This window comes from Pteropus medius, unplaced genomic scaffold, assembly GCF_902729225.1.
Source record: "Pteropus medius unplaced genomic scaffold, Ma_sr-lr_union100, whole genome shotgun sequence".
In the NCBI taxonomy this organism is placed as follows: domain Eukaryota; kingdom Metazoa; phylum Chordata; class Mammalia; order Chiroptera; family Pteropodidae; genus Pteropus; species Pteropus medius.
In genome coordinates this window covers 5,011,907-5,034,400 of record NW_024349800.1, presented here as the reverse complement: position 1 = coordinate 5,034,400, position 22,494 = coordinate 5,011,907, and the positions used below count along the sequence as shown (strand labels likewise).

Below are 22,494 nucleotides of genomic sequence, written 5' to 3'. Positions count from 1 at the left end.
GCCTCCATGTCCTCACAGGTGCTGTTCTCCACACCACCCCAGCCCTGACAGGAGTGCCCTTGCCCTATCCTTCTCTGATAGTTGTCATCTCCTCCAGGAAACATCCCCTAATCTCCCTGCCCCACCCAACACCGGATTTACATCCACCTCCCCTGTGTTCCCGTGGCTCCTGAGTTCCCCTCCTTATTGTCACCAAAATTTTTTGTTGCCCCTGAGGTTGCGTTTTGTAAATTAAAAGAGTATTTATGATTATCATTATTAAATTACTGGTCAGTTTATTAAAGAAATAACTCTTAAAAACCTGGTTTCTCTTTTAAGTTTTTAAGTTCAATTTACAAACATTTTCCTATTTATACATTTAGAAAAAGTAAACAACCAATTTAAATTAATACTTACTGAATTCAATTTTGAACAGACTATAAAATCCCTTAGTTAATTCCCTTAAACTAATCTAAACTGTAATTATTTTAATATATTCAATTTTCCTCTTAAAAAATTTCAAATGCCTAACAACCAAAACTTTCCCTAGTGCTTATATAATGATAGTAATCTAAAAACAAAACTAAAAAATGAGTCGTGACATAGAAGGCTTGCAGCTTCTGGTAATGGCTCACTAGTTCCTGTTAGACCAAGTCTCCTGCAGGTAACAGCTATAAACTCTGGACCAACTATAAATTACACCTGAAGGCAGTGAAGAGCAACCAGAAGCAGGCAAACTGATGTACGTGCATTCAGAAGAAGGTAACAGCACTAGGTGAGTTTCTCATATTTTTTATGACTTTTTGCTTGAGGGCAGGAGCCATCAGCATCCTGCTGGGTGAGCACAGAATTTGGAGTGACCACAGCTGCTTGAATGTGAGGTGTGAAATCCCAGAAAAGAGATGCCTCAATTCTGTACATACTCTGCTGAATATCTGGAACCCTTTGAACTGCACACTTGTGGTGCTGATGCCAAGCAGCCTAGAACTGGCTAAAGAACTAAACAGAGACTTCAGCTTTGCCCACCCCTGGAAAGATGGGGTTTGAATATGGAGTCTGGCAAAGTTAACTGCTTAGAAAAAGAAAAACACATATAATAACCTTCAGAAGAATATGATAGAAATGATTCTCTATAATGTATCAGTCATGTCCAGGACATAATCCAAAATTCCGAAAAGCAGGAAAATGTGAACTACATTCAAGAGAGAAGACAATCAATGGAGAATGACCCCAAGATGATGCAGACATTGGAATTAGCACATGAGAATTTAAAAATAGCTATTATAACTATGGTCAAGAATATAAAAAAAATATACTTGTGATGAATTAACAAATAGAGAAAAAGAACCAAAAGGAAATTCTAGAACTGAAAAATTTAATAACTGAAACAAAAATTCACTGGATGAGCTTAACAGAAATATTACAGATGACAGAAGAGTCAGTGAAATTAAATACTGAGCAATAGAAATCCTCCAAACTGAAGATCAGAGGGGAAAAAAAGATTAAAAAAACGAACAGGACCTCAGTGACCTGACCTGGGGAGCAATATCAAAAGGTATAATGTGCAACTGGAATCCCAGAAGAAAAAAAATGGAGACGAAAAATTATATAAAGAAATAATAACTAAAAAGCTTTCCACATTTGGTAAAAGACCTAAAGACATAAACATATAGATTCAAGAAGCTCAGTGACCCCTCCTCCCTACTGCCTCAAGACAGAAAATATAATGAATCTCTTTAACATTCCAATATTGCTTATGTACTTAATAAAAATTTCTAATATCTTTCCATTTAAAATGAGAAGCATAAAACTGATTACTCAATTACAACTTTTAAGTGGTCATCATAAGACTAACTTGATAAATATTTTAATATGGATTCCACCACCAGTCTGCCTAGGTTTCAAACCAGGCTTGGCACTAACTAAACTGTGTGGCTTTAGGCAGTTAATAAATCTATCTGTGCCCCAATTTTCTTACATGTAACATGGTGATAATAGTACCTACCTCACAGAGTTGTTATAAGGAGTAAAAGAATTAGCTTTGTAAAGAGTTTATATAATGCCTAAAACTCAATAAATGTTAGCTATTATTAAGCTAGATCCCTTTAAATATCACAAACACTTAAAATGCCAATAATATGCAAAGTATATTTAAGCCTAATACAAAAGCATAGGTTTGATTAACTTCATCATCCTACATTTAATTCTAAATCCTCCCAGAGTTAAAGATACTTAGACTCTAAGAAAACAATTTTACTATTTCAAACAAGGTGGGGGTTACTTTCTCAGCAGACTGAGGTTGCTTATCAGTCAAAACCTCTGGGCCACGACATGGACTCTGGGGCTACCTATATGCAAGACATTTCCCATGGTCCTGACTACCACGTTGAGCTCTTTATTGTCACTAGAACAATAAGACCCCATTCCTTCCCAGTGTAGTGTGACTATTTGTTCCAGGGAAATTCCAACACCTACAATCAGTGCCTGGTACACAGTAGATGTCCCAGTAAGTATCTGTTAAATGATGATGGACACACATTAAGTGAATGAATAGATAGGGCCAGGGAAACTAGATGCTAGATAATTAAAATGAGGATTTGGAGAAATCAGCCATAGGAAACTGAGAAGATACTTTATTATCCTATCACATTTATCTTTTTTTTAACTTAACCACAAAAGAAATGACCAATGGTAAGATGAAGTAGAAGAAATGGCCCCAAACTAGGCTACATATACCTGAAACCCCCACTTATAGCACAATATGTTTTGAGGAATAAGGATGCTGTTAAACAAAAGGCTCCATTGAACAGGCTGCATTTCTCATTTGCTTGGCTGTGGTGTGTAAGCCATCCCCACCACCTTAAATCTAATTCTTGGTGTCTCCTGCCTACTAACAGGTTTCCTACTACCAGTCTCTATTTTAATCCACCCTCCACAGAAACAAAGAATTCTTTGGAAACAGGAATCTGACCAAGTCACTCCCTACCTAAATCCAGGGCTCCTTAATAGTTATTGTACATGATGCACAAATTCGATCCACACTACAATCATGCCCCTATCTTCCTTTCTAGCTCCATCTTCTCTCCACAAATCCTGGGATCCAGTTACCCTGAACAACTCACTGTTCCCTGAGTTGTTATATATTTTCATTCCTCCTTGCCTTTGCAAATGCTATTTCCTCTGCCTAAAACACCATTCCCAATGTCCTCTGCCTAGCAAACTTCTGCTTATGCTGCTCAAAGTCACTTCTACAAAATCTCTTATCTCCTCTCTTATGTCCCTATAGCTATCTATCTGTACAGCTCTCTATCATGGCATGCATGTATTATACTGCATTGGAACTGTTGGCTATTGAGTATGTTCCCACCAGTCTGTGAACTCTGGCAAATCAGAGGCATTAACTTACACAGCTTGATGTCAGTGGCTCCTAACACAGGTGAAGGACTGGCTTAAGTGGGTACCTGTAAATGTGTGTAGGATGAATAAAGCAAATACCCAGGAAGGTAGGGTTATGACTAAGACCAAAGCTTTACAGTCAGATCAATCTGGGTTTTAATCCCAGGTGCCACCCTTTACTAGCAGTGTGGGACCTCAGGCATAATATTTATTTCATTGCTCTGAGTCTTGTCTACTCATTTCTACAAGTTGATACTCAAGTACCTACTTCACAGGGTTTTGTTAAAATTAAATGAGATAAAGTATGCACAGCACAGAGGACAGTACCTGGTATCACAGCAAATGTTCAATAAACAGGAGCTAACAACAATAATATATAATTACTAATAATACAATCTCAGAAAGTGAAAACAGTCTATAACAGGCAAGATCATAACTGTATCTCCCACTGGATTTGTACAGAGCTACATACCTGTTTTCCACTCAGCTGGTAGAAGGAAAGTTTCTGCCCCCAGTCAGCTACAGCCAGGATGTCATTATGTTCCTCTCTAATCAACAGAAGACAAAAAAGGTTATATGGGGCCATGGTCTGCTGATGAGTTAGTCCTAAGGGTTTAACAAATAACAGGAAAAAGAAAGCCCTGGCCAGGCTGTCAGATTGCCAAGTGTACAGCAGTACTGAGGCCAAAGTTGTAATGTGGGCTAACCCATCAATCAGTCCAATAGGATGAGCTGAGAGGAGGCTCAGCCCTCATGGGATCCCTTATTTCACTGAATGCCCTACCATGAGCTTGTGGTGATGGAACATTGACACAGTGAAGAGGCTAAATGCCCCATTTCAAAGCTTCTTGGGGAGCAGTGTTAAGAAAGGTCAAGGTTGCAGATTCAAGAGTACTTTATTCTTATGTACTATAAAATATAGGGAGATGGTGGTGAAATATGTCTTTTGCAGTGAGAAGGCATGAATTGTCTGACTTTTTTTAATAGACAGAAGAAATCCTGCTTACTCTTCTTGAAGAGGAAAAATCAACACCTAAACTAGGTTCTCTCACAATGAAATGGTTTCTGACTGGATCTAATAAAGAGTAACGGGCTCTCTGAAGATCAACAACTGTCTTTGAAACTGAGTCCCTATCAGGATCTGGGCCTTGGGATCTGGGCTGTAGGACTAGCATGCAGAAGAAACTTCCTCAGTTGACACTAGGAATCTAGTTTAAGAGAGAGATGTTCCCCACCCTTGAGGCCGGGTCTTAATCCACCTAACGTTACTTCCTGTTAACTAAGTCCAGCTTTTCTGAGCCCAGGGCCTTGTGGTCATCTGTCAGCACCATTAGATATGCAGGCAAGGCATAGTATAGGCTTATCTGCAAAACCCAGCCAAGAGTGGCGAAGAAGCAACTACCATAGGCACCAATTCACAACTCAGGGAGAAAAAGACAAAGACCAAGAGCAATGTTAATAGGAAAGGACTTGCAGGTAAACTTTGTGTAACTGGCACTGAAGTCCAAACATAATCTAGGAGCCCAGCCTGCAGTGAGCCCTCCTGGGGATGTCATCTAGGACTGTGGGCTGGGTTCAGCCCTCATGAGCTGGATTGGTGGTTTTCAACCTCCTTTCCCCCTTTTTTCCCTCTGGCAGTGGGGCTCTTTACCAAAACAAAACTCATGTCAAGCAACAAAAGGGGTTACTCTGAAGCAGAGATGGGGACCTGAAGTCCACCTCTTCCTCCTTTCCTTGTCTCTGACCTCCCACCTCCTTCTTCCAAGGAACTCCAGGTACCACAAAACATAGTTTGGAAAGTCTCAAGCTAGATCACTTTTGCCGATTGGAATATCTTGACTATCCCAACTTTCTCACTCCAAAAAGAAAGAATGCCTGGACAGCCAGGATTTGGGGAGGTGAAGATTATGGGAAAGGTGAAGGCTTCTGCTCTAAATGTGTCCTAGAAAATGCAAGGTAAGGTACAGTGTAGGAACAGGCTAAGAAAGGTGTCCAGTAATAAAGGAAGTGTTCAATGAACTGTGGTGCAGCCAGGCAGGGGCGTACTATGCAGGCATTCAAAATCATATTTTTCAAAGAACTTCTAATGTTACTGGAAAGAGTTCATTCTATGATGTTAAGTGGAAAAAAGAAAATAAGGTATGATTTAGTTAATTATATGAACACACTGAAAGACTGAGGAAAAATACAATAAAACGATAACAGTGGTTTCCTCAGAGGCTGGAGTCTTACCCAAGAGTTAAACTTTCTCTTTCAGACTTTTCAGTATTTACTGAAGTTTCTCAAAGGATAATTTTATAACCCACTCACAGGTTTATAAGGGGGAGCTTTTAACCACAATTTCTCTAATCCCCTTAGAAAAGAGCTTAGAGTACCATCTGCCCTGGCAGGTCTGCACCAGGGTCTAGACCCTTGCAAGGAGGGTTCTTGCTCCTCGGGACACACTCACGAGTCGTCGTCCCTGGGACTGTCGTCCTCTTCCTCTGGCTCTTCCTCCTCTGCCTCACTACCCTGACTACTGTACACTGCTGACTTCAGAGTGGAAGGGATTTCCTGAAAATATCTGTTGACAATGACTTCCTCGGCATCCTCGTTCTCTCTGTTCATCCAGAAACTCTCCCATCGGCTGTAGATAGTAAGTGGTTGTTTACAATCACAATGCCTAGAACTACACTAAAGTTATAATTTCAAAACCTGTCAAGGAGCCCCTGAACACTGTCCGGAAGAAGACAGCAACCAGGTACACTGGGCATCCTGCTTCTCATGAATTAAAAATGGTACCCTGAAGCCACAAAGTCATCCGTGGCCACAAAATCAAACAGCAGGAACTCTGGGGTAAGCTAATGGCCTTTGAAGGCATTAGACATGCATGGTACAGCCCTGGGCTGGACAAAATTATTCAGGAAGAAGCATAATAATCTGGTATAGGAAAGGCAGTGGAATTAAACAACCTTCTAAATCAAGTAGGAACCACTTGTAAAGTGACATTGGGCTGGTAAACGAGTCCTTTAATTTACCTTCAGAGGACACTGGGAGATATCAATAGTTTAATAATATTGTAGGATTATATGAAGAGCATATAAAGCTATTAGTCCACCCTCTAAGTCACATCAGCATAGAAAGGAAAGCGTTATAAGTTTTGAGAAGGTAGATGCCAACTGTTTATGGAACTATAGGATTTGGGGACATTTGTAGACTTAATTTAGATTTTTTTGGCAAAGGCAGCAAAAAAGGCTCATGAAAAAGCTATTTATTATTGGGTGGGCACATGTTCTGCTTGACTTGGAGGGGAGAACTGAAAAAGGGAAAAGACCAAAAGAAAGCCACAGCAAAAAGGAGAGTTATTAATTCATAAGGAAATGGCCCTTCTGTGTCGCATGTGTGCATGTACACACATGCTCTGAGCTGGCCTAGATAGCTCATCTGCTTAGCTAAATCTCTGGGATTCATTCCAAAACACAAGATGGGCTCTTAAAAAATTCCATTGAAATGGAACAGGTTCCAAAACAGATCAGTCAAGTGGGGTGAGGAGCTTTTGAATGCACGAAGACCTCGGGGGGAGAGAAAGAACTAAGCCTGCTGAGCAAGGCCTTCTTCATAATAGTGTTTGCCCTAGGAGGAGGAAAGCTGAAAGAGCACCTTGAAGGGTTCCAGCAGATGGACCATATTGGGGAGAGGGAGCACCCCGGCCGCTCGATCTTCACTTTCTCCTCGCCATTTTTGTTCCGTATGCTGATAATTCCATTGAACATCCCCAGAGCCAGGTACTGACCATCATTTGTCCAGCTGTTCACACAACCAGTAAAGGGCATGGAAAGAGGGAAAGGAACACAAAGAAGGTAAAACCAGTGAGGACAATGCCTTGGTTGATATAGAGTCTAATGAGGCAGCAACAGCTAGGCTCACCCTGGTCCTGATATAAAAATCAAAGGGCCAAACTTAAAATCCCATTTATTTCTGGGATCAACAGATAGATGTGAAGGCTCCCACAGCTCTCTGTACAGACCTCCACTTAGCTTGTGCCTGCACCACTGGGCCAGCCTCCATTCCCCACTTGCCATTTTAACCCCCTCCCACTTTAAGAGCACCTTAAGAACAAAATCTGTGTCTTGGGATATTCCCAGCCTCTAGAACAGGTGCTTAACAGATGTTGAATGAAAGAAAGGCTACACTCAGAAGCTGAACAGCAAGAATAGCTACCATTTATAGAGTGTCTACTGTATGCCAGGTGCTGTGCTACATGCTTTACACTCATTAGTTTGTATGCATTTCACATACAAACTATTTTTATCCAGTATTGTCAGATGAGAAACATTATCCAGCTCAGAGAGATTCTGTAACTTTCCTAGGGTCACAGAGCCTGTCTGTGATTCAATATGGATTTGAATCTAGGTCTAGCAAGCCAAAGGTGACCAGCGTGCCATGGACAAGGCACAGCCGGGATAAGGTCACGTGCTGTGGGTGAGGCCTGGGAGAGGAAACTGGATTTCCAGAAAGCATCGTTTATTACTTTGAATGCTAAGTTGTACTCTGGTTGCAATGTAATAGTTATTTACAGAGCTTTCTCCAGTGCACATGCTGCCTGGAAAGGATAACCTCACATCTTCAGAGAGCCTCCACTGAGGACAGCTGTGGGATGAGGAGGTCTGTAGCTAGATAACTGCATGAAAGTAATTTACAGTTCTTCTTTGATTGATGATCAAAGGCAGGCACAAGTCCTTCCCACCAAAGAGACCAGAACAGAAGAAAAGAGAAAATACAGGGGCCCAAACTAACTAGTTAACACAAGACTTTCTCTATTGTGTGAATTAACGATTTTGAGAGTCCGTTTAGAAGAGGAGGAAACAAAAGCCTACCTTCAGAGCTGCCCCTAACTCACCTGCAGCAGGTGATCTTGCTGCTGGATTTGTGCTTGGAGACAGACTTCTGTTCAGGAGACCACAAGCCTTCAATGCAAAATAATATAAAAAAAGATAGATTGGTTGGAATAAAAAAGAAAAGCAATTAAAAAGAACCGTTGATACACAGAGGATCTCCAGGGCTTTATAGCTAAGTAAAAAAAGCCAATCTTAAACAGTAACATATTGTATGATTCAAATTTATAAATTCTAAAATGACAAAATTATATAGAAATGGAGAACAGGTTAATGGTTACCAGGTACCAGGCGTTAGGGATAATAGAGGGAAGGGGAGGTAACGGTACCGAGTATCTTTGTGGTGATGGTAATTTCCAGGGGTGATGAAATGACAGAACTATACACATGGACTGTGCCAGACCCAGCTTCCCGATTTTGATACTGTATAGTAGTTATATAGGATGTATCCATGGGGGAAACTGAAGGGTACACAAGACCCCTCTATTATCTTTGCAACTTACTATGAATTTATAATTATTTCAAAACACAAAGAAAAAAGGAAGATAGGTTGGTAAAATTCTACCCAACTTTTCAGAGGTTTTACTCAGTGAAATGGTAACTTCACTGTAAACAACTATTACATTACAACCAATGTATAATTTAGCATTCAAAGCAATAATTTAGCATTTAGCATTCTGGGATCCAGTTTCCTCTTCCGGGTCTCCCCCACAGCATGTGACCTTATCTGGGCTGTGCCTTGTCCCTGGCACACTGGTCACCTTCAGCTTGCTCCCTTTTGCCCCCAGATGCTCTGGCTCAGGGCCCCACCACAAGTGTATGTCCAAGCAATATACGCAAATTCTACTCTTTGCCTGAGCCATAAAGCATGATCAAAAAGACAAATATAATGCAAAAAATATATTTATATAGCAAGGTGCATTATCAAATTATTTTTTTCCCTTTCCCATGGTCCGGAATGCCTCCCCCAAACATTTCCACCTGTGTACATGTTACTATGCTCCACTGAGCCTGCCCAGAGCCTCTAGCTGGAAGAAATCCCTCCCTTCTGGGCGTCCCTCAGCAATGCTTACCAGAACGGGTTCAATATGGTCTAGGTTCAAGCCTTAGTTCCGCCACTTATCGGCTGGATGACCTCCAGTGAGTCACCGCCTGCTCTAACCCCCAATTCTTTTTCATCAGAAGCGATGGAGTGAGGATGAGAATAATACCCTGACTGCAGGGGTTGCCAAAGAGCTCAAATAGGAATTCATTTTTAACCCTTACACAGTGCCTAGCATACTGGAAACAATGAACTATTATTACTTAATATTACATTTTTATAAATTCTACTTTTCCCTGCACCTTGACCATAGAGTCTTTGAGGGCAGGCATTCTGTTTTGTCTTTTTAATCCCCAAAGTAAGCACACAGACCAGTGCTTCACATTGATAAAATGCTATGAACGACAGTCTCTTTCCTTTTTATTTACACAATGTACTTTCAAATACATTCTCTCTTTTGAACCTCAGAACTCCATCAGTGAGACAGATGTATGGGAATATATTCATCTAGATAAGGAAAGTGAAACACTGATAGGGATTAGGTCTCTGATTCCTCAATAATGGCTGTTCTGTTGCACCCATTATCTCTTAGCAAGGAAAACAAAACTGAGGAGCTAAAAGTCAGAATTGACCTTGAATAGAGATAACCTATAAGCTTCTGCTCATTTTTCCTCCCTGCCTCGATGGACATTACATTGACCCCTATTCTGTGCTGACACCATGCCAGTGCCATGTGTGGGGCCAGGGTGAATGCCTCAAGGCATTCAACTCCTCGGGGAGGACGGCTACAACCACTAAACCATTAGTAATGGTGACACACTGCACAAGAAGCACAGTTGAAACGGTGAAGAATTTCACATATCCACAGATGGTGAGGGGCACAGAGGCAAGGACAACTGAACTGTCCTTGCCAAGGTGAGGCAGGGAAGGCTTTCCAGAGGTGGCAACACCAAGTTATGCCTGTGCCTTCCCATCCGTCTTACCATTTCCCTTCCCTGAGCCTTTCTTGTTGTCTCTCAGATAGATTTCTTACCAGACTCAATGTCATTGTTCATGCTCTTTGTTTCTACACAATTTAAAGAATAACTGTCAGCCCCACCACAGCCATTGAAGGGAGAGAAGTAGCATTAACTCTCTTAGGACAAAACCACCACATTCTGGATGGGTTTCAGCATTTTTGAACCAGATTTGCAGTTATTCCAGGACAAGACATCAAGAATCAGAACCTACCGAAGTCATTGGAGGAACAAGATGCAAGCTGGTGGTTAACAGGGTTGTAGGAGACACACTGGATAGAATCATTGTGCCTGGGAAGTAAACAATTATGGATTGTAATGCAGCAAACCACAAATGTTTCAGTGGCTACAACTGAAAATTTTAATGGTGAGCCCTCAGCCTCTCTGACTACACACCACAAGCTCTTATGCAAGTGATCAACAAAAAGCACAGGGATTAATTCTCTTTCTCTTTGACTGCCCCTTACCCACCATTTTCATCTCTTAAACATTGCCCACCCATCAGCCTGGCCCAGCTGAAATGGTACCTCCTCCAGGACTAGTGAGATAACGATATAAAGCACTTAGCCTAGTGCCAACTGCATAGGAAGTGCTTTATTAATGGCTGTTACTCTTATTGTTTTGTGGAGACCTGGAAATACAGGATAGAAGTGCAATGAAGACATTACAGGGTAAGATCTGAAAATATGGCAAATCCTTAGACAACAATGAAAGCTGAGTGAGTCATTTACTGCACATGGCAACTCAGTCTCAGTTTTATTCCTTTACTTCTGGGTAACACCTCACTTATAACTTCACTCATTCATTCATTCATTCATTCAAAGGTTGATTTGTACATCCATGTTCATAGGAGCATTATTCAAAATAGCCCTGAGTGGAAGTAACCCAAGGGTCCACTGATGGCAGATAAATGAATAAGAAAAATGTGGTCTATACATACTCTAGAATATTATTCAGCCTTAAAAAGAAAAAAAATTCTGACACATGCTACAACATGAATGAACCTTGAGGTTATTATGTTAAGTAAAATAAACCAGTCATGAAAGGACAAATACTGTATGATTCCACTTATATGAGGTCCCTAGAGTAGTCAAACTCATAGAGACAGAAAGTAGAATGGTAGTTGCCAGGGGCTGGAGGAGGGGGAATGGGAGTTGTTTAATGGGTATGGAATTTTAGTTTTTCAAGATGAAAATAGTTCTGGATATTTGTTGTACAACAACATGAATGTACTTAATACTACTGAACTGTACACTTAAAAATGGTTAAGATGGTAAATTTTATATTATGTGTATTTTACCACAATTAAAAAGAAAAAAAAAATCATTTGTTGAATATCTACTATAGGCCAGGCATTGTACCAGGGACACAGACAGGGTGAGCAAAAATAGATGTAGTGTCTGCCCTCCTGGAGCTTCCCGGCTAATGGGAGATATCAATCAATCACCAGAATAAATATAAAATTACAACTGTGAGAAATGCCATCAAGGAGACCTGACCAGGTCTACAGGAGCAGGAGAGGCTTCACAGAAGAACATGTGAGCCTGAGAGCTGCAGGGCTGAGCTTCTGCAGTGAGAGAAGCCTAGAGCACACCAACTCCAATTTTCTGGCTGTTGCCACTAGGTAGAGGTGAGGCCATTCCTTGAGAAGGGGACATTGGAAGAGGACAAATTGGGGAAAGATAGAATTTGCAGTGTCAGATTCACTAAAGTGAGTATATGAAAACACTAGCCCAATGCTGGCCAAGCTAGTAGTGCTCAAGAAATGTTCATTCACTTATACATTATCCATCCTTTCTATGCCCATACATAACTCCATAACTTAATTTCAAGGTCAATAGCAGAGAAAAAAGTTCTTATATCTTTTCTAAGGGGCTTTTACTACAGTCACCCGATAAGATAAGAGTCAAGCTAATAAACCTAAATGGTTACTTACGTATACTTCAGAATGCCTTCCAATTTTGATGTCCATATAATTACACTTTTGTCAGCTGATCCAGAAGCAAAACGTTTACCTAAAAGTATTTTTAAAAAGAAAATTCTCACATTTATTTTAAATCAGCATTTCCCAGTTTTCTTAGAAAACTTGTTCTTTAAGGTACCTAATAAGTATCAGCTGCTTCTCTACTCCTTATCAGTACTGAGCAGCAGTACTTTGGAGTCAGGAATTTGGGTTTAAATCCTAGTCTGTCTGGCACAGACAAAGATGTATTGAGGGCTTACTATCTGCTAGGAATCATGTAATGAGCAAAAGATCAAGTAGTGAGCAAAGCACACACAACCCCACCTTCACATAGTTTAGTGTAGTAGGAAAAATAAGCATTAATTTAAATTAATCCAATACAAATCCAATATGGTAACAAAAGAAATGGGACCTATGAAAGAATAACTAGGGGACCTAATTTAAATGAGGGAAGGCTTCTCTGAGGATGTAATCCTTCAGTTGAGACCTAAAGGTTGAGCAAACTTTAGCCAGGTGCAAAGAGAGGAAAAAGAGCCATCCACATGGATTAGATGTGCAAAGGCTCTGAGGCAGGAAAAGCTTGGCGTGTCTAATGTGCTGATAGGCAGCCAACATGGAACACCAAGGACAAGGGGTGAGGTGGGTGGGGGAGGGGCTTCAGGGCCACAGTTGAGATCTTGCTCTTTATCCCAAAGAAAGGCTTTAAGCAAAAGAATGACAGATGAGATTTCATTTTTATTCTACTTGGGCTTTAGGAAAGAATGGACTGGAGAGACGCAGCATATAACAAGTAATTACTTATTAATTACACTGCTACAAGTTTGCAAGTGCCTAGAAGTGGAGCAGGGTATCATGGCAGCAAACACAACAGGCAGCCCTCACCTACTCCACTTAAGAGATGATGATTTAAGAGGTAAACACAGGCTAGATTTTGTACACCTTGTTAAGGATTTTTAGATTTTATTCTTAGGGCAAGCGGAAGTTGACCTTGGGTAAGTCGCTGTTCTCTGAGCCTCAGTGTCTTCATTTGAAATGTAAACGGATAATAATACCTTCCTCAGAGCCTCCTTGCTGGGGTCAACTCAGACAATATCTGTAAAGCACCTTTCACAGCAATTGAAATAGTAGATATTAGGGTGAGCCATATGATATTGCTGCAAATACTATATAAATAGAAGCTGCTTTCATATGTTATTATTTGTCACTCCTCTCCCATCCTGACAGGCATCAGGTGATAAAGAGTGTGGGCTACAGGCTCAGAGTTTGAGTTGGAATTCCCAGTGATGTCACTTACCAGCTGCAGGCTCCGGAACAAGCTACTGAACATTTCCATGTTTCATTTCCTCATTTGGAAAATGGATGCAACAATAGTATTTACCTCAAAGTTGTGGTGAAGATTAAGTGAGATTAAAGAGTTTAAGAAAGTGCTTGGATTAGAATCAGTGCTAAAAATAGCTATTATTATTACTATTATTTCTTCATATTGCCTTGCAATGTTTTTCTTGAACAAAAAAATATAGTTCTTACACACCTTTGTATCATGGTTGCTCATTAAATACTTATTAAAATTTAAAGGAGAAATCAGAAACAAGCAGACTTAAAGAGCAAAACTGTAATTCAGAGTATCTCCATTTCCATATTGAAGGGGAAAAGACCAGTTGAGAGGATTAAAAGATTTCTTAGTCACTATATGAATGTCATGAAGAGGCAGCATAATATACTAGAAAGAATGAGGTCTCTTGGAAGACCTAGGTCAGGCCCAGCTCTGCATCCCCTGTCACCTGTCATAGCTCCAAGCTTGTTTTCTCATCTGTGAGAGAAGCTGAGAATCCTTTTCCTATCTGCTGCAGAGGGTTATTAGGAGGATCAAATGAGATGCTGTGTGTGATAGGCCTCTGCAAAGTGCTGACAAATGCCACTGATGGCAGTTCACACTCTGACATCCTCAAGGTCCTTAATGGTGTGCAGGTCAAAGAGCCCCAAGGCTTATGAATTCCAGAATTCCCACAGGTCTCCACACAGTATTACTCTGAACTAGAACACAAACACGCACATAAAAGGAAAAAAAGCATGACTACTGTGGCATAGCACACCTAACTATGAGGCAAAAATTAGTGCTGTCTTTGCCACTAACCTTAGCAAGTCATCTGACTGTTCTCTCTCTTTGTGTAGGTCTAAAATGAAGACATTGGGCCAGATCAGTCTGAAACTGTATGCACAAAATTGTATGTATACATGAAGTATGTGCATTTTTCTAGAAAAGGGTCTACAGCTTTCACTGGATCCTCAGAGGGGTCTATCATCCAGAAGTTAAAAACCTGGAGTCTGAATGATCTCCAAGGCTCATTAAAGCACTATAACACTCTGATTCTGTGACTTCTAAGCAGTGGTCACAGAATATTATCTTTAATATTACATTCATTAGATACATGAGGAAAGTGAGACTCAGAAAGATTCAATAACCATCTCAAAATCGCAGAGCTTTTGTGGTTGAAACTTGGAACTATCTCATTCCAAATTCCTCCCACTAACTCCATGCTGTGGGTAACATGGATTTATTTTTAATTTTCAATATCAATTTTGTACACTCATTCTCTCACCCACCACCTCTCCTCTTTCTCACCCCACTTGGTGCCCCAACTCCTATAATCTTTAACCCCACCAGAACCTACTACCTCTCCACTGCCCCTCATCCCTTGCAGTCCTCTCACCCTTCATTACTTAGCCAACAGTTCAAGGTCAATGTATATAATCACTCCTTTGCATACATCCTCAGCTCCTTTGCCCTTATTTCATCTTCAGAGGTGCCTGCAAACCCACAACTCTGGTTAAATCCAACTTTCCACTTCCTCTGCCCTTGTACCTATGCAGCTCAAAGTGGTAGAAAAAAAGACAGTAATCACACTAACTATTCTCACTTTCAATTCATGATCACCAGCTTCAAGCGGGTCCTTCATGTCACTAGGGATCTCACCATATCTCCCAGGTCCATTCACTCAGCCACAATCTTAAGGGGTGATTTTCTATTTCCTTTCTCCTCAACTTTCTCACATCTCCTTCCCCATCCTCACTCTCAGGTGATATTGCTTCCTATTTCACTGAAAAAAATGGAACAGAATTTCTATTAGATTCCTACTACCATATACACCTACCTACCAGCTCCTGCAGTGACATCCTCTACCTTCTCACCATGCCCTGTCTATGCCCTAGGTCCCATCTTCTCTTGCCCACTTGACAATTCTGTTCTGGCAATTCCCTCCCCTCTCTCTCACAGCATCGACTTTTCTCAAATCCAACGTGTCTAGAACTGAACTCCTGATCTCCACTGTAAGTTTCTCTACCTGCAGCCTTCCCCATCTCAGTGAAGGGCCAATTCCATCCTTCCAGTCCCTTAAGTCAAAAACCTTGGAGTCACCTGATTCCTTTCTTCACACCCCACATCTGATCTGTCAGGCAATCCTTCAAACTATATCCAGAATCTGACTACTTCTCACTACTTCTTCTACAACCAGAGGTCTAAGTCCTTATCACCAGTATTATAAAACTTGCCTGGATAATACTTCCTCGCTCATCTCCCTGCCCCAATCCTCTATTTTGCAGACTGTTTCCAACACAGCAACTAGAGGGATTCTTTTAAAATACAAGTCAGATCAGATTACTCCTCTGCTTAGAACTCTTTAGTAGTTCCCCATTTTCACTGAGAACCAAAGTTAAAGTCCTTATGACTATTGACATGATCTGGCCACCCCATACCTATTACCTCTCTACCCTCATTCCCTAATGCTCCCCTTGATTTTCTCTGCCCCAGCCCCTGGAAGGCACACTCCCACCTGAGAGCCTTTGCAATGGTTCCTCCCTCTGCAAGGAGCTCTCTTCTCCCAGACGTTCACCATCAGAATCTCACTACCTTCCCACTTTTAAGTCTTGGCTCATCATATCCAGCTCAATAAGCCCACCCTCTCTACCCTATTCAATACTATAACCCAATCCCCTACCCTACTCAACACTCTCAATCTTCCTATTCTGCCCTACTTTTTCTTCTTCATTAACACTTATCATCTTCTAACACTGTTTAATTTACTGATTTACCATGTATATTACATATCATCCCTCATACTTTCTCGCCCTCTTTCCCTTCCCCCACAGACTCATAAGGGCAGGGATCTTTGTCTATTCTGTTCTCTGAAGCATCTCAAGCAGCTAGAACAGTGCTTGGCACATAGATGGCCTTCAACAAATATTTATTGAATTGAATGAATTAATTGAAGTCTAAGAGACTTAACTATCTTCTGTACCTACAAGTTGTACTTGAAGTTCCTATAAAAAATTAAAGAGTGACTAAGGAGAAAAATGAAAGCTATGAGGCCATTACAGAGACTGTAAACCCCAAACAATTTCTTACCATCCTTCGCATATGCCACACAGTACACAGTATCTTTGTGTCCCTTTAGGGGTTGAAGTAAGGTGCCATCAGAGGTATCATAAACCTGGCAAGAAAGAGACAAGAGTACAGATTATCCACATGGCATCCATTAGTTAGAATTTCTACAGGTTGCTGCTATTTTTGTTTTAATAACAAAACATTTGTCAATATTCTAAATGTGTATCAAGTAAAAACTATACTGAGAAACCAGAAAGAATGTGGCTTAAAGTTGGGAAATTCAAGAAGTTGAGGTCCCAATCCTGTGCATTTTATGACCAGGAACATACCATTATTCCTTGAGAAACCAAAATTCACTCTGTGATACTTCTCTACAAACTTCTCTCATTCTTATGTGAATTTGGACATATTACCATTTGAGCTAGGCTCTCTCAGATAAAGCCAGCACATAGAAGAGCCACCTACACCATGGTTAAATTTCAATGCTAGCCCTGGCCCTAATATCAACTCATAGAGGATGTTTCATACTTGCTACCAAGAGATCAAAAGTCACAGACCTGAACTCTGTCTGGGTTTGCAAATCAAAGGGGATGTCATAAAACTTAGCTGTAAAGTGGATTTAGGATATTTAACAGCTGTGTAACACCTATAACTATGTGGAGATGTAAAAAACACACCATCTGAGAAATCAAGGCAAACCTCTCCAAAAATGGTTAGTGTTGGAGAAAATAGTGTTGGAAAAAAAAATTAAAAAAAAAAACAACCTAAAAGGATATGGACTGTTTACTCTGGAGAGAAGTCTGCAGAACAATTTAACCATGATTTTAAGATTACATAGTTACCATACAGAGAATGGAGATCAGTCAGTCTGCATATCTAGAGACAACAGAGTAAGAGGAAGTTGATTTACGCAGGAGGAAGGAGAGACCATACAAAGGTTTTTAGGTCAAACATAAAGAGTTCTCTGAAAATTACTTTTATACACTGGGATAGGTTCCAGAGGGAGATTATATTCTTTGAAAACATGAAAAATAGGACAGCATCCATATGGAATTGTTTAGGTAGGCCAGTGCCTAAAAGTTGGGGTCAGGCTATCTGGCTTCTCATGGAAGGAGTCTCATTCACTCATGTTGCTTAAATTTTTCAGGGAGACGAAATGTGAACTGACACCAGCCCAGTTTCAAAGGCATTTTGATTAATTGTTTTCAACCTTTTATGGGTGTCTCAAGGTAAAAAGGGAAAGATTAATGACTCCAAAGGAGGTATTGTTCACAGGTTCCTATCTGATAGACAGTTTACTTACCTGTTTTAAATAGCTCATTTCCTTCCCTATTAAAAAGTAATGACTGGTTTTTCCGCCCTTGCCTTTTTTTATCTCAAAAAAGAGTCAAATTTCAGAGTACTTACAAGAGGGAGAGGGAAAAAAAGCACTCAAAAAGGAAACTCAGACAAAATCTTACCAGTAATCTGTTTCCTGCAGCCAAAATCAGTTGGGTTCCATCAGGCTTAAATGCAAGGTCATATATACTAAACAGAAGACAAGACAAGACAAAAGGATAATTAAAAACGAAAATGACGAGGTCTGCTAATGGTCAGAAAAGTAAACTTTACTTCCATTATAAAACACTGCTACTATATGAGAGAGAAAAATAATGGCTAAGAATTGCATTTGGTTGCAAATTCCATTCAACCACCACACCTTGGCAGCCCACTCAGTCACAATCCACTGGGTAGTTAGCTCTATGTCCTAGTTTCCACTTGTCCAGAAGCCAGATGCCAGATATAATTCAAATGTTCAACAGTTGAGGACACTAATTCTCCTAATAATACCATAAAAGATAGACAACCTGAGAGAATGTGTAAGGGCTAGTAAATTCACGTCTGTGAAAAAATTGGTCCTTTATTGAAATAGCATAACTATTTCCAATTAATCAGATACTTATTGAATGCCTCTGAGGTGCTAGGCACTAACATACAAAATTCTTAAATCATAATCCTTCCCTGCCCTTAAAGAAATGACCATCCAGGGGGAAGATGTAACTCAGACACATTCACAAAGAACTACTATATGTGATCAATTCTAAAGTACACATTTTCACATCTCCGAGGTTGGGATTTTTCTTATCATTGATGACGTGTCAATTTAACTGACCTCTTAGATGAAATACAGAATAACACTGTGGTAAAACCTTTAAGAGATACATTAGAGCACATAAGATTCAGAAGGGGAAGATAACAGTATTCTGATTTGGAAAGAGGATCAGAAAAATCTTCATGAAGAAAACAGTATTTGAAAAAGGTAGGGCTTTTGAGACACACAGGAGATTAGGTAGGTGTAGCATTTCAGGCAGAGGAAACAAAAGCAAAGACATGAAGGAGGAAATAGTAAATAATCTCATTTGATTGAAACATCTGGCTATGTGCAAGGCAGTAGGGAAAGATAAGGCAAGAAAAACAGGCTGGAGTCATATTACAAAGATTCATGAATGCCCCAGATAGAGGGTTTCATTAGTTCAGGTGACTCTAGTAAGAATGTGTCGGGCAGCACTGCCAACACAGTCTATTGCCAAAGTTTAGCAGGGGATAAATTTACATGGTACCTGTCAGTAATCTAAAAATATACACCACTGGTAACAGTACTTGGAGCATTTACCACAGAGAGATCCCACGCTGAATTGTTCAAATGCATTATTTTGTTTCATCCTCACAAGAATTCTATGAGGTAGGAATTATTACTTGATCTTGCAGTTGAGGACACCATGGCTCAGAGGGGTCAAGTACCTTGCCCAATATTATACAACCAGCAAGTGAAAGGGCCAGAATTTCAACTTGGGTCAAACTCTAGAGTTTATGCTATATTGCCTTTCACTCTCTTAAATTATTTTCAAGTGTGACACATCTCTGTTACTCTTAATGTTTTAATAATAACAGTAGTTAACATTTATTGAGCACATTTATTTATTATGTGCTAAGTACAGTTTAAAAGCTTTACATGCATTGACTCACTCCTCACAACAGCCTTACACCTATTTTGCAGATAAGAAAACTAAGGCACAGAGACATTAAACAACTTGCCCCAAAACTGCTACTGAGTGAAGGTGGAGCCAGAATTCAAATCCAGACAGTCTGTCTTGGAAGCCCATACTTTAACTATTATGTTTTGTAGCCTTCATTAGCATTACTATTAGCATATGTCATAGATGACAAAATAATTAGCAAGTTTCCATACTTTACCAACAGCAAAAAAAAAAAAAAAAAAAAAAAAAAAGAGGGGCAGTATTATCACCCACTCAAGACATTACATGTAGAATTCAAAAGGTTTCTACATAGGTTCCATTGACTTCAGAAGATTCCTTTAACAAAAATAATTCTTCACATATATTCAACAGTTAAGAGCCGTTAAAGAGTATAAACTTACATTATCTCATTTGATCCTGTAATAACATAAAGCAGTAGACAGGCCAGATACTACTGGCCCATTTTTATCAATGAAGAAACTAACAAAAAGCAAGTACAAAAGCAAGTCATTTGTCTGATGTCACATAGCTGGTTGATGGAGAAGATGAGACAAGCATGATTGTTATTCCCTTTCCAGTTGGGCATCCCTCTTGATAGAAGCAACACAGACCCTGAGTTCTTCAGTTTCCTCACTGTTATGTAGTAATAGACTTGGCCTTCTTGTTTCTCAGGCTTTCTTTTCTGAGTCTAGGGGGAAATGTACTTGGTGCATTTCACACTTTGAGGAGAAGTTGGGTGACAGATTGGAAAGTAGAGGGGAGCTGGGGCCAGAAGAGCTGACCTCCTGTCTGTGCTTTCGTCTTCACCTACAAAACAAAAAAGCTGTGTACAAGCCAGTCTTGCACAAAGCACCTGACACCTGTGGGTTGTATAATGAGGTATTTTTGGAGGGGGTCTGCATCTCTCTTTTATAGTCATCCTTGGATATGCAGCTCCCTTTCTGTCTTGTACATAACTGAGCTCGTCAAAGTGGTTCCTGGTGACCTCTTCTTCAAAATGATCATTTTGGGTTGAATTATCAGCAAATCATTTCTGAGCATCTCGTTTAGGCCAAGCCTTAAGGCATCTTTCTCTCAGATGTGAAAATTCATTTTCTCTAAATTTCTTGAAATTTGCCTTCCTAAAATATAACATAATATCTGATTTACCCCAATCGAAATTCTTACTGTACTTAGAATCTGTACAATTCAATTTAGCTCTGAATTATATAATTTTACATATGTTATACTGTTTCAGATACCATCTTGTGTCCTTAATTATAGTCACGCAACTTGAGGGTAATGACCTTGTTTTAGACATTTGTGGACCCATGTGCATGGCACTGTCCTAGATACATAAAGAATAATAAACAAACTGACAAGATTTTATCTTGAACTACTCAGACTTTAATGAGATCACAGACACTCAGAATGGGAAAAATCCTAGATCTTGTCATATAGTCTTAACTCCCCTACCAGGGCAAGAATTCCCCATAGATGACCATTCAGCCTCTGCTTGAACACTTCTAGGGCTGGGGAGCTCACCCATCTACGGGCAGTCTATTGTACTGTCGGATGACTCTCTCTCCCACCCTGCCCCCTTTTATGAAAAAAAAAACCAAACAAAAAAAACATGGTCAAATTCCATTTCAGAGAGACAGACGTTAAGTCCTACAAATTGTCCTCCGCCAACCCTATGCTCACTGTCAGCTGAAGTCTTAAGGTGCCTCTCTAAAACCTGCACGATCTGACCCAGCCCCACTTACTTGCTTTGGTATCTTAGGCAAATTATGTCACTTTGTTAAGTCTAGTTTCTTCATCTTAAGTGGGGTAACAATTCCAACCTCAAAGGTTGTTGTAGAGATTAAACAAGATAACACATGTAAACAGTCTGGCCTACAGCAAGCACTCAGTAAATACTAGCTGGTGTGAATGGAGGGTTATAGAAGATGAAGGCCTAAAATAAAGTGGGCTTGCTAAACAAGGCATCACAGTAGGATTGAACCTAGAGCAGTGTTTTTCAGGGAGAAAATGAGGGAGTTCAGAGAAGAATTAAGAGCATTTGGGAAGGAAGGGCTTTTGAATAGGAAAATGGAGTATTCAGCTGAACTGAAAAGCATAAATTTAAACATTAGCAATTGGAGGTGAGGGTAAGTAGGACCAACTAGTTCACAATTTGATGTAGAAGATAATTGGGAGTCACTCTAGGTTTATGAGAAGTAGAGTAACAGATCACAGCGGCAGGACTCAAAAAAGAATTTCTGCTGATATGTGAAGGTTACGTTGGTTTGGTTGTGGAAGACTAATCTTTGATATCTGGGAATTTTTTTTAGTTCTAATATCCATTTCTTATAGTTTTTTTTTTTTTTGTCTCCTTCTGGGCTATAAGCTGGCATGTGTAGCTACCATCAGGATTGCTGTTCTACAGAACTCATGCAGCTCCTAATCTAACAGGTTGTTTCAAATTTGTCATGAACCCAAATCAAATAACCAATCTTCATTCATTGTTTATTCACTCATCCATTCATTATATCTATCCATCTATCCATCAAATAATCACAATAACCACTGATTTGACTAGGCTCTGGAATAATCTGGAAATGACTAAAACATAGCCTTTAAAGAGTTTATAAACTTCTAGAATAAACAGATTCACAAATAACTCTTCCACAGATTGTAAGTATCACAAAAAAAGGAATGAATAAAATTCTACACCATCGGTTGAAAACTGGGAGCAAATCAGGCTGTATTTGGCCAGCAAATGTTTTGTTTGGGCCACATGATCCTTTATTCTGGTTTTTTGTTTGTTTGTTTGTTTGGGTTTTTTTGCTTGTTTTAAGAAAGGTT

The 22,494-nt window shown here is 40.0% G+C and overlaps 1 protein-coding gene across 7 annotated transcripts in view; it reads right to left on the bottom strand.

The window, feature by feature from the left end:
* Nucleotides 1–22,494, bottom strand: part of IFT122 (intraflagellar transport 122) — a 65,955-nt gene that overhangs the window by 41,168 nt on the left and 2,293 nt on the right. The window contains exons 1-10 of one of the 7 annotated variants that reach the window (XM_039886800.1): nt 20,070–20,156; nt 18,112–18,178; nt 16,673–16,757; nt 14,052–14,304; nt 12,244–12,322; nt 10,522–10,598; nt 8,255–8,321; nt 7,015–7,161; nt 5,825–6,001; nt 3,848–3,923 (exon numbers count right to left, since the gene is read on the bottom strand). In XM_039886800.1, coding sequence (XP_039742734.1) covers nt 3,848–3,923; nt 5,825–6,001; nt 7,015–7,161; nt 8,255–8,321; nt 10,522–10,598; nt 12,244–12,322; nt 14,052–14,058 — 630 coding nt within the window. In that variant the 5' untranslated portion in view covers nt 14,059–14,304; nt 16,673–16,757; nt 18,112–18,178; nt 20,070–20,156. Of the gene's footprint in view, nt 1–3,847; nt 3,924–5,824; nt 6,002–7,014; nt 7,162–8,254; nt 8,322–10,521; nt 10,599–12,243; nt 12,323–14,051; nt 14,305–16,672; nt 16,758–18,111; nt 18,179–20,069; nt 20,157–22,494 lie in introns of those variants that run through there. The other 6 variants (XM_039886802.1, XM_039886798.1, XM_039886799.1 and 3 more) reach the window with 6 other exon arrangements.